The 15,259-nt window shown below is 40.2% G+C and overlaps 1 protein-coding gene across 6 annotated transcripts in view; it reads left to right on the top strand.

The window, feature by feature from the left end:
- LOC113216548 (longitudinals lacking protein) overlaps window positions 1-15,259 on the top strand; it is a 115,972-nt gene that overhangs the window by 76,276 nt on the left and 24,437 nt on the right. The window contains exon 5 of one of the 6 annotated variants that reach the window (XM_052266638.1): window positions 9,734-10,755. The exons of the other annotated variants lie outside the window; for them this stretch is intronic. Coding sequence (XP_052122598.1) covers window positions 9,734-10,254 — 521 coding nt within the window. The 3' untranslated portion in view covers window positions 10,255-10,755. Of the gene's footprint in view, window positions 1-9,733; window positions 10,756-15,259 lie in introns of those variants that run through there. 6 annotated transcript variants of the gene reach the window in all.

Raw genomic sequence — 15,259 nt, 5'->3', positions numbered from 1 at the left:
GTTGACTCTGTTTTATGGACATTTTCTCTTACTCGTTCTTTGCCCATGCATGCATACATACATGGATCGTGTTAGCACGTTCATTTACTGGTGCGTGTGAGATGCTCGACCAACTTTAAAATCTACATATCATTGTTGTAGTTGCATCGTTTTGTCGGAAACGATTATCGACGCGTTCCTGTTACATTTTCTCTTTTTGATTCAACACAGTGCAGTGGACTTTCGCCAAAGCTGTATTTAGTTAGGAGAGCTAAAGCCGAGAGTTAAACGCGAGAGCTAAAGCGAAAGCCCGAGAGCGAAGAATCAGTCCGGTCTCTAAGCCTCGGGCCTTGCTCGGGTCGTGTTGCGCGCTCCCGAACCGCGGACCGATTCTTCGCTCTCGGTTTTTGCTTTAGCTCTCGCGTTTAGCTCTCGGCTTAAGCTCTCCTTACTAAATACAGGTTCTGTCGCCGCGACAGAAAGCGAGGGTACTGTGCGTTCGTTGCAGCCGTGCCCCGGTCTCCCCACCCGTCCGGCAGGCGAGTCGTGCGAGCCGCCGGAGCCGGCAGTCAGTCCGCATGGAACGCGCTATTGTTTTATAGTTATCTCTCTCGCACGCGACAGTTGGCGAGCGAGGCGAGGCGAGTTAGCGATAGTCCACTGCAGTTCGAGGTACATGTACCTCTTTTGATACTTAGTTCTACTATTATAATTATTGTTACGTCTACCGTTGCATTGCACAAACATTTTCGGATTATATATCAACATTGTCGAATCTCTTTGATGAATAACTTTTTAAATAGTTTTGTCTACTTACTAGATTTTTCACTCTTCTGTCTTCCTTGTATCGAGTTTGCGATGGAGAGATGTAAATGTATTTTCATTCCTCCTTAATATTGTTATCAAAAATAAGTCTTAATATTGTACATGCAAGTCATATCACAAATCCCTTTACTTCCACTTGATGTACAATTTTTTAAGCTTCATTTTGTATTAAGACTTTCTACATTTTAGTACCCTATTTTTTAGATCATTTTTATGTATGTTCTATTGCTGTTTTTTTAGAGTACGCAACTGTACTTTGTTTTAGCGACACTTAATTTAATGTTACAAGTCATTGTTTCTCAAATCTGTGCGTCTTGTAGATTTTTGAACATTTCTAGAAATTGTATTAAATTTTATTGACCTTGTTCCGGAAAGTGTGTCATAATCTACTCGGTTATATCCCTGTCTGTGTTCAGGCCAATAACTCAAACTCAAAGTTGTGGTTGTAGCCATTTTGATCAAGATCCTTTCTGACACGTTTTTTCGCTTCAGGGGCACTTGGAGTACGGTTGTACGCGTGTTCCCGTTGCCACAAGGGATATCGTTGGCGACAAGGACTCAATCGGCATGAACGGTACGAGTGTGGCCAAGAACCCCGCTACGCCTGTCCGCACTGCCCCTACCGTTCTAAGCAGCATTCTCACCTCAACCGGCACATCACCAGCATCCATAAAGATTTCAGCTCACCTGTTTTAGAATAGCACTCACGAGGCCTTATTTGAGGGCCCACAACGGCGACTGTCTTTCTTCCGTAAAAAATGTTCTCGAATGAATCTTCGCATTGAGGCCCGTCGTGTAGTTAATAAATTTTACAAATTAAGATGCATGTTGACTTTCTTATGCGTCTGACTTTGGTCGGAGATCGCTGTGTATCAAGTCTAAGAAGATGTGACATCTCAACAAGATGACACATTGTAAATTTATTAGAACTTATGAATTTGGATTTTCAACAAGGCCAACTGTTTGTTGAATGCCCTTTGGTTCCTCTACCTCGTTTCGTCCGGAAAATACCATGAAGTACTGTGGAACATTTCTCACCTATAAAATCTGTGTCACTTGTTGATAGTCTTAAAGAGTTTTTTAAGCCTCATTTCAAACAACCTACTGCCATTCTAACATTTGTATTGCTTGCAGGCTCTGCTGATTGGCCTTGGGGTGAGGTTAACCCCGCTCAGTCAGAGCAGTCTACGTGTGACCCGTTTAAGCAAGTTTATGCTTGTCCAAATAACTGTGGGCGTTCGTACTCCTGGAGGCGTTCCCTCAACCGGCATCTTCAACTCGAATGTGGCAAGGAGCGAAGATATCCATGCCCCTATTGCCCCTATCGCAATACACGCAAAGACAATCTTGCCGTCCATGTCAATAGAAGACACGCTGACTTGATTGATCCGACCGGGGTCCGGCAGTGTATAGAACAAAATTCCCAAAGTTCTGGACATTTAATGTTTTCTGGTCCACAAGCCTTGTGATGTATTCGAATCCCAAAGATTTTAAACTTCTATTTAAACTTTTTATTTTATCAATTTATGTAAAGTATAGCAAGATTGGTTTTCGATTTACATGTCGTCTGTGAACTGCTAGAATTCGTTTATGGTTTACGAGTTCTGTAATATGAACACACAATAAAGAAATATGTTTCTTTTTTTACATCCTCTTTTATCGATTCTGCACAGGTCTCCCTGAAACTCATATGTTTTGGATGTGTAAGACTTAACACCTTTGTGATCCTACCACGTTTCCATACTTACGCGTTCTCAATTGTTTCAGAAACACTGGCGGCAAATGCTTGGGGTGCTGGTGATCGTGGAGGATCGGTGCCTGCAGGACATCATCGTTGTCCCGACTGCGGACGTAGCTACCGATGGAAACATGGTCTGCAACGCCACATGGCACTAGAATGTGGAAATAAGGAGCCCCGATTTCAGTGCCCATATTGCCCATTTAAGTGTACTCGAAAGGATAACCTAACGAGTCACATTTTCAGGCGACATTCTGGTATTAACATAAAAGCTGCGCTCGCTAGACTAAACCTGTAGCAATAGCGGTTATATGGTGGGACAATTCACGTAAATTATTATGTGAGTTCCTATTATCTGCAAACACATGAGATGCGTGTCATCTTTTCACTAAAACGTACTCTCTCTCTCTCTCTCTCCCCCACACGCACCTTGCTGACAAGTTGAGGAGCTTGTTTCAGTATCACAACAATTAATATCAATGTCGTTTTATTCGCCCCGAAGAGCTCAATTTCGCCCAACTTTACTGGCTCTTAAATGCGTAAAACGTGCCGGAAATATTCTTAAATGACTCTGATGCATTTGTGTTCTAGGTGCATGACTGGAGCAGTGTTAGCTTACATGGGTTCTCTCTTAAGCCATTTCCTATTTGTCATTTGTTTGATTCATGCACTGCACCTTTGTGTCCAGAGCTTGCCGTCCTTTTGTCCTGACGACTAATCTAGCTGATTACAGCCTTTGACGTACCATGCACTGTAGAAATTCTTTGCCACGATGACGAAAATACCATGGCTAATTTTTAGTACAGGGGTGTCGTCATGGTTTTTTTCGTCACGGTGACGAGAAAACCCATGACGACACCCCTGTTCTTAAAATTAGCCATGGTATTTTCGTCGTCTTGACAAAGAATTTTTACAGTGGCACATCAAGTCCGCCTTTAGCTTCTGAGATCGCAAGACTTTCAGGAATGAACTAAAAGGACGTTTTTTTGTCTTTTATTAATTGTAAAGATTTGGCGTGTTAACAGAGCACTTTTCCACACTTCGCAATTTGTTTTTTTTATGGTGCCTTTTACGTGAATCTGTATTTAAACGTTTGCAAGCTGTCGAAGCGGCTAGTGTTAACAAAGTCGGAACGTCGTCTTGTCCTGTAATGCTGGAAGAGGCGTCAAAGCTGTAGGTCAGGGTCAACCCATCCCACCGGACAAACGATTTTTGAAACACGAGTGCTTTGATGATTCGTTACACTAGAAACGCAAGTGTGTAAAGTGTTACGCACTTGTAGGGTGCATGAATGCCCAATCGTACACTTACGAGAGTAAAGGTGAGAATTTTCCTTTGAAAATCCGCATACTTGTGCCTTTATGTGGACGAATGGCCTTCACACACCTACAATAGTGCGGCATTCACACATTTGAGGTTTCCAGTGCAAACCGTGCGAATGGCCGCCCGTTTTGACCTGGCCACACCGTTTTCTCAGGGCAGCGGCTTTAAGATGGCCTACCTGCCAGGCGCCGAGTTTAGGCCCGCACGGAAAGAAATTTCGTGTGAACGTCGTTTCCCAGGCCCCACACTTCGTTATGGCTACGAGGAAAGGTTGATGGTTCATGTACGACATATTTTGTAATTTACCGTTTACAAAATGTGTCGTTCATGTACAACTTCCTACCTAGGTCGGCATTCGATTCCAAGTCGATGCTCACTAAGAACTGCTCTTCGTAGCGTACCAAGGAATTGGAACCTTTATAATGCTCGGCTTTGTAATACGAAAATAGTCCGTTTGTATTATGGCACGGTAAAAACAATGTCTACAGAGGTGATTAACGGTGCAAAAGAGATTTTTTTTGCGACTCCATCTTCTGCCTCCAATAATGCCTTGAACTTTAACATTGAACTCTTATGGAGAAAACCCTCAAAAGTAAAATTTTTCATTTAATGCTTTATGTTAATTTATTTTTTCGAAAACTCTTTTTGAAATGCAAACTACGCATGAAAACACATCCGGTGATGTGCCACACATAATGGTCGTCTTTAAACTTCGGGAGTTGTGACATGGGAATTTTGCTGAAAACGGCTTTTTTGCGAGTAGCCACCTCACGAACAACGAAGGCGAGGATAAATTGTGGCACGTCACCTAACGCGCTTTTGAGCGTAGATTGCATTTTTTAAAAAGTTTTCGTAAAAGAAAATAACATAAAGCATTAAATGGAAAATTTCACTTTTGAGGGTTTTCTCCAGAGTTCAATGTAAAGTTCAAGGTATTATTGGAGGCAGAAGATGAAGTCGCAAAAAAAAGTCTCTTTTGCACCGTTAATCACCTCTACTAGTAGAACATTTTCCAAAGTGAGCCGACATCAATATCCAAAATAGTGGTTTTTCGCTGTACCTTAACCACTATATCTCAGTTCAGTAAATATTTTGGATTTCGATCAAAGCCGATACTTACATTGAGATTTTATCGACTGCTAGGCATTTCTTGGACATGCTCAGACAATTTTCAAAGTTGGTAACATTTTGAAATTTAGTGTGAGCCATAACACAGATTCACTGGACTACTCATTGAGCGGGTGCAGGGCCAGCTAGCTGCCATTGCTGGGCACGATAGTCGAGCAGTCGAGCACACCATGCAGCCCGATAACCTGATTGAACTTAACAATTGTTATGTACTTGACTGTGGCATGGTTCTCTCGAGCCATAAGTAGCTCCCTTAGAGGAGCCATGACTTGGTTCAGTGTCGGCCGTAAAAGGTAATACTTACCGTGCGGGTTGATAAGTTCTTCGCCAAACCAGGACGGTTGCAATTTTATTTGGCTTTCGTTAAAATATTAGCCGAATAGTTTCTGTACAGACACTTTTCTAATCTCAACTACACAGTTTTTAGACGTAGACTTAAAATCCGATTGAATTGGCGTACAGAAACCTCGGAATTATTTATGTGATCATTCATTATTTTGTGCTGTGAGATATCACATGTGTTATAATTGTAACATGAGTTTCATGTTAGCCGATCTCGTATCATGTGCGCAAACGTTCCGAAATCAATATAAATTAAATGTTAAATGAGTATTAAATGATATGTTGTGTACCGTAGAGTATCTATTGTTTTTTCTGCAATGTTTTGAGGCCGTGGGTGGGTAAATTCCTTTTACTAGTGTGGAGTTTTAATTAATTTTCTGCCCATTTTCCAGTGTCTCATATTGTGTGATATTACCTTTATTATTAAAAATATATAGTTCTGTTATTATTTGTTCAGCAAGGGCTTTCTCAGGGAAAGGCGATAAACAGTTTATAGCTATCAATTAACAGGTCATAATGCCGTTTGACTTACATGGCTATTTATTTTCATATTTAAACACGTTTTATTGGACCAAAAGGCATATGGGACGCTGCCCTAAATTATCTCTCTCAGTATTATGGTTTGTAATTTTCCCCAAACGAAGCAGGTGTTAGATTGGGATCGCTAAAACCATGTCATTTTTTGCGGCTGTCAGTAGCAATCACTGATAAAGAAAATGTACAACTAGCCTGCCCAAAAGTGTTAAACGGTAGAGTTGAACACGTAGAAGTGTTCAACTTCAGGGTTGGTCATGAAGCTTTGGACACTTTTAAATATTCAATATCTAAGACTGTTCACAATACAGTTAAACACTACCATGCGCATGCGAGGTGCACATTTTTTGTTTGGAGTTCATTCACTTTGGTTCAAGAAACAGGTTGAAATGTGTAGGTAAATGGTCGTACATGTTAGGCCAACACCGAAGACCCAAGTGTCTGAATGTCACACACTTGGAGGTATGTGAACGACATTCGTACGCAAGAAGGAACAAGTGTGTGAATTTCCAAGAATACTTACACCTTTAATCTCTTAAGTGTAAAAAAAAGGAAGTCACTCACCTGCAAGTGTACTGGGGCGTGTAAAGTTAAGCACGTGTGAGCGTTTCACGTGAGATGAGCGTCCTAGTGGGAGGCAAAATGACACGAAAATTGACAAACCCATAGATTTTAAGAGAGGAGGGATTAAGAAGAGTGCAATCCTGCAAAAATATTTTGAATTTGAAGTCGTTTCGTTTAGTATATGGCACCGCACGTTGCTCGTGTGAGCGCTCATCTCACGTGAAACGCTCACGCGTACTTAACTTTACACGCCCGGTGGCATGGCATACACACACCTTCAAGTGTACGAATGGGCATACACTGGAAAAGCAAAGTTAGGACTTAACACCTTTCTATGGTTGCTAATTTTTGACGCTTATGTAACGGCATTAAAACCCTTACGATCCTACCCTTGTTTTTCCAGTGTACAGACACCTACAAGTGTACGAATAGGCATTCGCACATCTACGGGTACAATTGGGCATGTATACACCTACAAATGTGTGACATCCACACACTTGCGTTTCCAGTGAAGTTTTAAACGGGAATCTGCAGTGTTAATTGTCATATCTGTTAGTCGTATTGACCTGATAAAGCCTGGATATCTGCGATATTTTTCTTTAAGACCAAAGTTAAGCTTCTACTTTTAAAAAAAATTGTACTTTTGTGGCAAGCATCTGTCCGGCGCTTTGCTGAAGTTTTGCTAGCACCTTTCTTAGAATTGTGAACAAAATCAGCCTATTTGACGAGATGGTTCATAAAAATCACAAGTCTTATTTAAAACATTCGAAACGTTGAAAAAAATCATTTCAACTCCTACGTCTTAAATGTGCCACAAAAACAGGGACCTGTATTCTTGCGACGCAACTATCTCACTTCTTAGTGTTCTTAAATCTGATTATATGTATCCTATTCACTTTGTGTGCCATCATGTAGTGACTCTTGTCTATTACCTAACCTATGGGTTGTACGTTGGTTTTGCTTTTATATTATCGGTTTCTTAATGTGCTGATGTTTAGCTCTGTGATGGTGTTTTAATTGTAGAGATATAAGTATAGTCAACCCAAAGAGAACCCGTCAGATGGTGCGGAAATCACAATTGTACAGTCCACACCACAGTCTCCTATGTGAATGTTACCTTCCTTATAGTAGCTTATCGGAAACTGTTAGGGGAAATGAGCGAACGACCCTCACCCCGTTTAAAACATCTACCGAAAACAAGTCAAATCGTGTGTTTTATTTTGTGAAAACTCTTCTGTAAATCAATTTGTTCTCAAAAATTAGACCTCTTTCACATACCATGCATGCAATTGTGCTATTGTATTAATCGTAATGTACTGTTATTACTGTGATCACAGTACCACGTGTTTTGATGGGCTCGGTCATGTTTACTCATTTTAGTACAAAGTTTTTCTTAGCATATTAGGGATATACGAGATTGATTTTTCCATTGAAATCATCTTGCAGCTCGCAAAACTAACCAAGCCCCTCAGAAGGTGTGGTATTTTACGCATTGTGTTAATAGAGGTTTGTTCATTAGGTGATGATATCGTGAGCTAGGAATTTTGAAGCGCTGGATCGTTCAAGAGATTCTCACGGATAGCATTTATTATGTGTTGTCTATTGTATTGCAAGAAAATGTTGTGTGGTAGTTACGTAATGAAGGTATCTGTACCTCGTTTGTTTTTAAATATGTTAAGAAATACTAATGCCACAAATTTTAAAAAGAAAATGCAATGTGAACTTTGACTTACCGTGATTTAAAGAAGGTTTTAGCCCATGTTTTTGTTTCTGTTATACCCGATTTCTGTTTGAGAATGACAAGTCGATTATTTCGTTTTGACAGTGCCTTATGTATTCCTGCAAACCTTTCAAAATGAAAATATAGATCTAGACATAATTCGTTAATTTCGTCATGTTTTGCCATTTGATGTACCTACATATAAGAGTTTAAACTATATGAGAAAATGCATCTTTATTAAAATCATGTTTTATGTGGCTTTATATTGTTCGTGCTGGTTTGCGATCTGTTGGCGTTTATCTGTAATAAAGTAATTGAAGTTAAATTATGACTTGTACTTCTTATATATGTGTCGCTTAAAATTGGTGTTTGCTGCCGCTTAAAGATAATCTTAAGTTTCGTGGCCAGTCTTATTGTGTATGTTTTCATATTCACAATCTATTTTTTTATATTTTTTGCAGGCGAATTACCCTTTCATCTTAGTGCCCTGCAGTGCAGCTTGGATCCAATCGACGTTCGACAGGGCCCACCTTACATTTGCCCCAGGTGCGGCCGCAAATATAACTGGCGCCAGAGCTTCCATCGCCACGTCAACATGGAATGCGCTCAAGCAAAACGTTACCAGTGCAACCTTTGCTCCTACTGCAATACTCGCAAGGACAGCTTCTTGCTTCACTTACGTCGGAAACATAAACTAACAAGTCGCGACCTGCCCGATCTATGCCGTGACAAATCGACTTAAGCTGAACCCTGTCTAAGCAATTAATAGAGTAAATGTGTATTTTATAACTGATTAAATTTATATTGCGGACTATTTTTGATATGGTGTATTGTATTGTATGACCACACTCCATTCAAACGCTGTGATTTTAAATTCTATCAATTGTGAATTGTTTCGCATTGCTTCGGATATCAGGTCGTTCAAACGTGACTTGCCCTGGCCTCGCTCTGCCCTCACAAGCTGAAGTAGAGAGCAGGCGTACCCTAGTGAACTTAAAACGAATGTGACACGGTATTCCGACCAATGTGATACGAGTCGCAGTCGATAAAATATGACGTCACAGTGTTTGGAAAACAGTGCAATAAAAACTGGGGTCGGCCGCTGACCTGCGGAGGCGGACATGGTGGACGCAAGCCAGATTTGTCATTGGAGCCTTTCTGTGCATTCTTAACATAACTTTTCTTGCCGCAGGACCAACTTGGTATGCTGAAAATAATCTTCTGGAAGATGCATCTACCTCTGTTGACCATAATTTTCCGTACGTCTGTGTGCGTTGTGGCCGTGGTTATAACTGGCCTCAAAGTTTGCATCGACATCTCACTACAGAATGCGATCAGATTAAAAAGTTTAAATGTCCTCACTGCCCATATCGAAATACTCGCAAAGACAATCTGTCAAAGCACGTTAAGAGAAAGCATACACTGCTCTCTGAATAAAGTATATTTTCCTCTGTAAAATCACACAGTGCATCTCTTACTTTTCCCTCTGTCCCTTACAGCGCTAGTGATATATCCATATAATGTCAATACCAGTTTCTCAATTCTGCTTTACTGACTCAACTGTTGTGTTTTTTTTGCAGGGGACGTGTGCATCACCAGCAAAAGTGTTTTCCTAGGTCTCGAGCTAGAAAAGATACTACCTCATCCACTTCCTCCTGGCTTGATAGTTGAGCCAGCGGTCAGAGACGCAGCCCATTTCGATTCTAAATTTGACTGGAAACCTGACATCACAGCTGTTGAATCAGTCCCTACAAGACAACGGGCAAAGGGAAAAGAAACGCATTCCGTGGTTTCAGTAGACAGTGATTCCCTAGATGGCACGTTAGATTTTGAGGATGACAAGGCCGGTATAGTTATGGGTGTCCTCGGGGACGACAAGGACAAATATAAGGAGTCGGACTCTAATGAGTGTGTCACTTGCGGAAAGGTCTATAGACACCGCCGTCATTTGCAGAGGCATCAGAGGTATGAATGTGGCGGTGGTCGGCCCCGCTTTCGCTGCCCGATTTGCTATCAGAGCTATATCCGCCCAGAACATCTGAAACGACATGGAATGCAAATTCATAAGATGAAGATTTCTACACCACGTCATTCATTATAAAACTTAGTATGACTATATTCATTCTATTTTTAGTGTTTAATTTGCTCTATGGTCTTATCAAATGCTACGAGGCAATTTAAACACAAACTTTCACCACGAAATGGTTTTATAGAACTATTTCGCTTTAAGGGCGTGCTATAGTTCCGCCCGCTGTAGTTGCTGTAGTTCCACAACGCTTCCTCTCCACTACCTCGGGGCGAGCCGGCCAGGAGCGTGAGCGAGCGCACCGCAGAAGAGCAGGAGTAGGTGAAGACGTTATCCACTGTTCCGCTTCTGGCGACCCCGCTTGCCCACTCCAAAACTGGGCTGAAGGCGAAGCTAAAGAGGGTGCCCATTGCCTATGTATGTAAACTTACATAATTCAGTAGTATGTAAACTGTTTCGTTTCGTCAATTACCAATGAGCATTATATTTTTTTTTTATAAGTATTCAAGTATTTTTAAGATGTGCACCAGTGCCTCATGTATTTTTTGAATAAAGGAAATTGTTTTATGTACTGTCGCCGTGGATTTATCTTTTGTTAATCCTTACTACTACGTTATTTATTTATTTATTTATTTATTTATTTAGTACTTACAAGTACGTTTTTTTCGCCAAAATGCACTAAAGTTTCTCTTTTCTGCTTTGTTTCTCAGAATGGCTGGATAGGTGGTATGGCGTTCAAGTCGGAACCAAGAAAGATCCTGCTCTCCGTACCGCTTCTGGTGGTAGCACTAGCAATTGTCCAGGAAGTCCACCGGGAGTAGGGAAGGATTCCTGTAAACAGTACGAGTGTCCTAAGTGTGGTCGCAACTATATGTGGAAGAACACGCTAATGCGTCACTTGCGAAATGAGTGTGGCAAAGAACCACAATTTCAGTGTCCGTTTTGCCCACATCGTACAAAGCTCAAGAGCAACCTTACTCAGCACATTCGGTACAAGCACATGCCAGCGTCGTCCTAACACTAACAGTTTTCAAATCAATACCTTAATTTATGCACTATTTATATTTTAATTTTGCATCGCGTATACATTTTGTTGGCCATCATTAAAAATGCTGACCGACTCATTTCTCTCAAGCAGAGTTTTTTTTTTTAATTATTTTTTGAATGTCCAGTGTTATTCCAATTATGAGATCAAATCCATTTGTAGAGTCGCTGGGCATCAGTTCTACGATGTTCTCTTATTTTCTTCCCTCTGGTAGGCCTGCAGTATGTTGTGTTCTAATGTATTTTCGTTACTTTATGCTGGCGTAAGAGTAGCGTTAGAAGGGTCATACTACCAATGAGGCACGGGTCCGTGTCCACGAAAACGTTTCTCGTTTACCTCAAATACATTGTGCGTCAAGTTTCGGGGAGGTGATTTTACCGTTTCACATGATTACTTGAGTACCATCTTGACTTTTTTTTATCAACAACAACTACGCAGCATTAGTATTTTATCAACAATTAGCTATAATTTCACTGTGTTCCCCTTTGTCACATCCTTACCTAGTTTCAGCGTTTTCTTCAATATCAAATGATGCCAGGGTTATTTCAGTGTTCGAAATGTTTACTTTTGTATCATTTTCACTATTTCTATTAATGACAGGTACATACTACAAGTATTTCGGCCAGAAATGTCTAATATTGTCACCTCTGTCACGCTGCCTTTGGGCGTAAGACGCGACAAAGGGAGACCATTTAAAACATTTTTCTGGCCGAAGTAGTTGTAGTCTGTACCTGTAAAAAGTGAAAATGATACAAAAGTAAACATCTCGAATAGTGAAATAACCGTGACATCATTTGATATTATTGAGGAAAACGCTGAAACTAGGGTAGGGTGTGACAAAGGCGGCAAAGTGAGATTATAGCTACACTGTTAGAAAAAATCCTGGGATTTCACGGAGGAACACTCGTGAAAAGTATTGCCAAAGTCCTTTGGGATTTCCCAAAGAACTCTGTAGATTTCACGTGTCGAGTTTAGCTTTAAAACATATAGACGAATGAAAACGTCTACCCTCAACATCTGTTTTAGTACACAAAACCTAAGAACGGAGTCCTCTGGGAATTTATTATAGTGGTGGAAAGTAAATCTTCGGGAAATCCCAAGAAATTTTTAACAGTGTAATTGTTAATGAAATGCTAATGCTGCGTACCTGTTGTTGATAAAAACAGTAAAAATAGTCCTCAAGTAATCATCTGAAACGGAAAAATCACTTCGCCGAAACTTGACGCACAATATATTTGAGATAAATGAGAAACTTTTTCGTGGACACGGACACGTTCCTCATTGGCAGATTCACTCATAAAGACTGTTTAAGTTTTTGAAATACCTAAATATACGATAAAGTAAATAGGCTGCATGAGGAAGTCAAATGTAATCCGAGTACGGCTCACTATACTACATCTTCGGTTGCTCCAATTTCACTTTCAATGAGGTATCCCAGCTAAGCTTGATTCGAAATTAGGAGGAACGAAACTAGTTACAAAGAATCTATTTTTTCTTCTTTCTTTCAAGTAATGGTTCGCTTGAGTATTCCATTACACCGAACCCTCAAGTTAAACTTCAAGAAAACCCTTGACAGTGTAAAAAAGACTTCTCTAGGATCGTTTTGTATGTTCTTTGTGATAATATTTCTTGTCAAATGAAATGAGAAAATATTCACGTATATGCACTCACTGATAACTCGGAAGAGTTAGTTCCTAAAAGGGTGGAACTGTCTGTTTCGATCACGATCGTGCCTTTCCGCCTTTGATGGGCCACTCTGCAAGACAAATTCAGAAGAATGAATTGTCAAGAATGCAGGAACGTTTTTGGCGTGTCGTTAGTGTTAACTCCCAAGCTGCCTACAGCTGGTTTTGCAGATCCATAACAAATTCCTAAGATTTTTGAGACTTATATTTCATTGTGATTACCTTTAAATAAAGGCTTAGATATGTTGTGATATTTCATTCATTCTTCGAGGCCAGATTCTAAACCAAGCCGCGGCTAGTATATGTAAACTCTTAACCTATACTTTACTATACTGAATGTAAACTCGTACTACTTCTCGTATTTTGGAAATCTGTTCACAGCCATGTAACTGTGTGGTGGGGTCAGGGTTTATGTTGTGTTCGTTTATTCATATTTGCACGTACTATAATTTTGTCACAATTTCAGGAAGAAGGTGTTTGTTACTACGATCTCAGTTTTAGTTAGCTTTTGTAGCATTTTTGTTTCACGTTCGGTAAAAAAAAGTTCCTTGTATTTCAAGACCCGGTCTATGGATCTTATGGAGAACGCCAATGGCATCCAAGACCAGGCCTTGAAATACAAGAAACTATTTTTACCGTGCGGTACCTCATCTTCACAATAAGATTCGCAATTCTGTTTAATACATTTCTGCATTTCTGTACTGAGAAAATTAAATTTGCACTATAATTTTCTAGTTTATCTTTTAGTTTTTAATTATGTATCACTGACGTTTTAAGAAGGTATACTGCACTACTTTCGTTGTTTCCTGACAGCCAATTCATCTAAAAGTGAGCTCTCCCCGCCTTATCCACGTATCTTTTCACTGATTTTGACTTTAGTTACTCACAAAGTTTATTCGTATTGCAGATGATAAATTTACCCATGGACTATTCGAGTGGCCTACCTCTCAGGGAGTTCGTCTACTGCCATCGAACGAGAAGGCCTTCGTGTGTGGGGAGTGTGGTCGGTCCTACAACTACCAGAAGTCTCTAATAAAACACCAGAAATACGAATGTGGGATGGAACCTCAATTTCCATGCCCATTTTGCGCGCATCGTTGTAAACAAAAAATACATCTTGTGAAACATGTTCGTAGAATTCACCACACCGAGTTGCCAAAACCTTAAAATTTTATTTTGAAAAAAATGCTTTGATTTACTTGTGTTGAGTCAGATATCCGATTTATTTTCCTGGAATTCCAGTTTCTCTTCATAACTTGTTTAATGTTAATAAAGCAGATAGAAAACTGTCAGCAGTAAAACGCAGGACATGTCAGGATTTTTCGATCGTTGTCCGCCTCTTTGCTACACATGCATATCTGCTCTTACACGTTGTAGCATTACATATATAAATAATGTGGTTTATAAATTGATCTACTCTACCCACTCTTCTACAGGGTGTCCAGTGACCCACTAGAGTCTATTAACTAGGCAGACTTCAAGAGTGGCGAGAGGCTGCTTAGCGAATTGTTTTGATAGAGGATAAGGCGCGTACAATTGCAGCTATAATGTTCGTTTTCGACCCCAAGTGCCCCTATATCAAACATTCGTCTAGGTACCCTGTATCGACCTCCGAGGTTTGTCTAGTGCATCTAGTTTTTAAAGGCCATGTCATTGTTGCGTCAGGAAGAGCAGATCGGATCTCTTATAATTTATTTTGCGTTTGACCCTTAGCCTGTTGTTTTGTACGTTGCAGCTTGTTACGGAGACTGACATTTTTCTTGTACCTTGTAGTGTAGAGAATAAAGTTGTTCTCGTTTTTTTTTCTTTAATTGGTTTAGTCCATATTGTGTTCTCTGCCTTTCTGTCGCCCTTTCAGGATGAAAACACGATGTTCTCAACCTAGAAAAAAAAAACACAATGCTACCTAAATGCTGGTCTTATAACACGGACTATGTTAACTCTGACAATGGCTACTGACGGCATAATTTCGTATTGCAGATGGGAACTTTTCCCTTGGAGGTTTGGAATGGCCAGTTACTAAGGGGACTCGCCTGCTGTCATCCAATGAAAAGGCATTTGTGTGTGGCGAATGTGGTCGGTGCTACAATCTCCAGAAATCTTTGATAAAGCACCAGAAGTACGAGTGTGGTATTGAACCGCAATTTCCATGCCCGTATTGCACTCATCGCTGTAAACACAAAATACATCTAGTAAAACATGTTCGTAGAATTCACCATACAGAGTTACCAAGGATGTAATGTGTTTTACTCCAATTGTAGCCCCTCCAAAAAAAGACTGACATATTCCTTGTACATGGCTTATCTGGAAAATAAAATAATTATCATCATAGGTTTTCAATGTTATTCAG

This window comes from Frankliniella occidentalis, unplaced genomic scaffold (genome assembly GCF_000697945.3).
Source record: "Frankliniella occidentalis isolate FOCC.00 unplaced genomic scaffold, Focc_3.1 Scaffold41, whole genome shotgun sequence".
Classification (NCBI taxonomy): Eukaryota; Metazoa; Arthropoda; class Insecta; order Thysanoptera; family Thripidae; genus Frankliniella; species Frankliniella occidentalis.
Note: the sequence above shows the minus strand (reverse complement) of the source record. Positions and strands in the feature narration are given on the sequence as shown.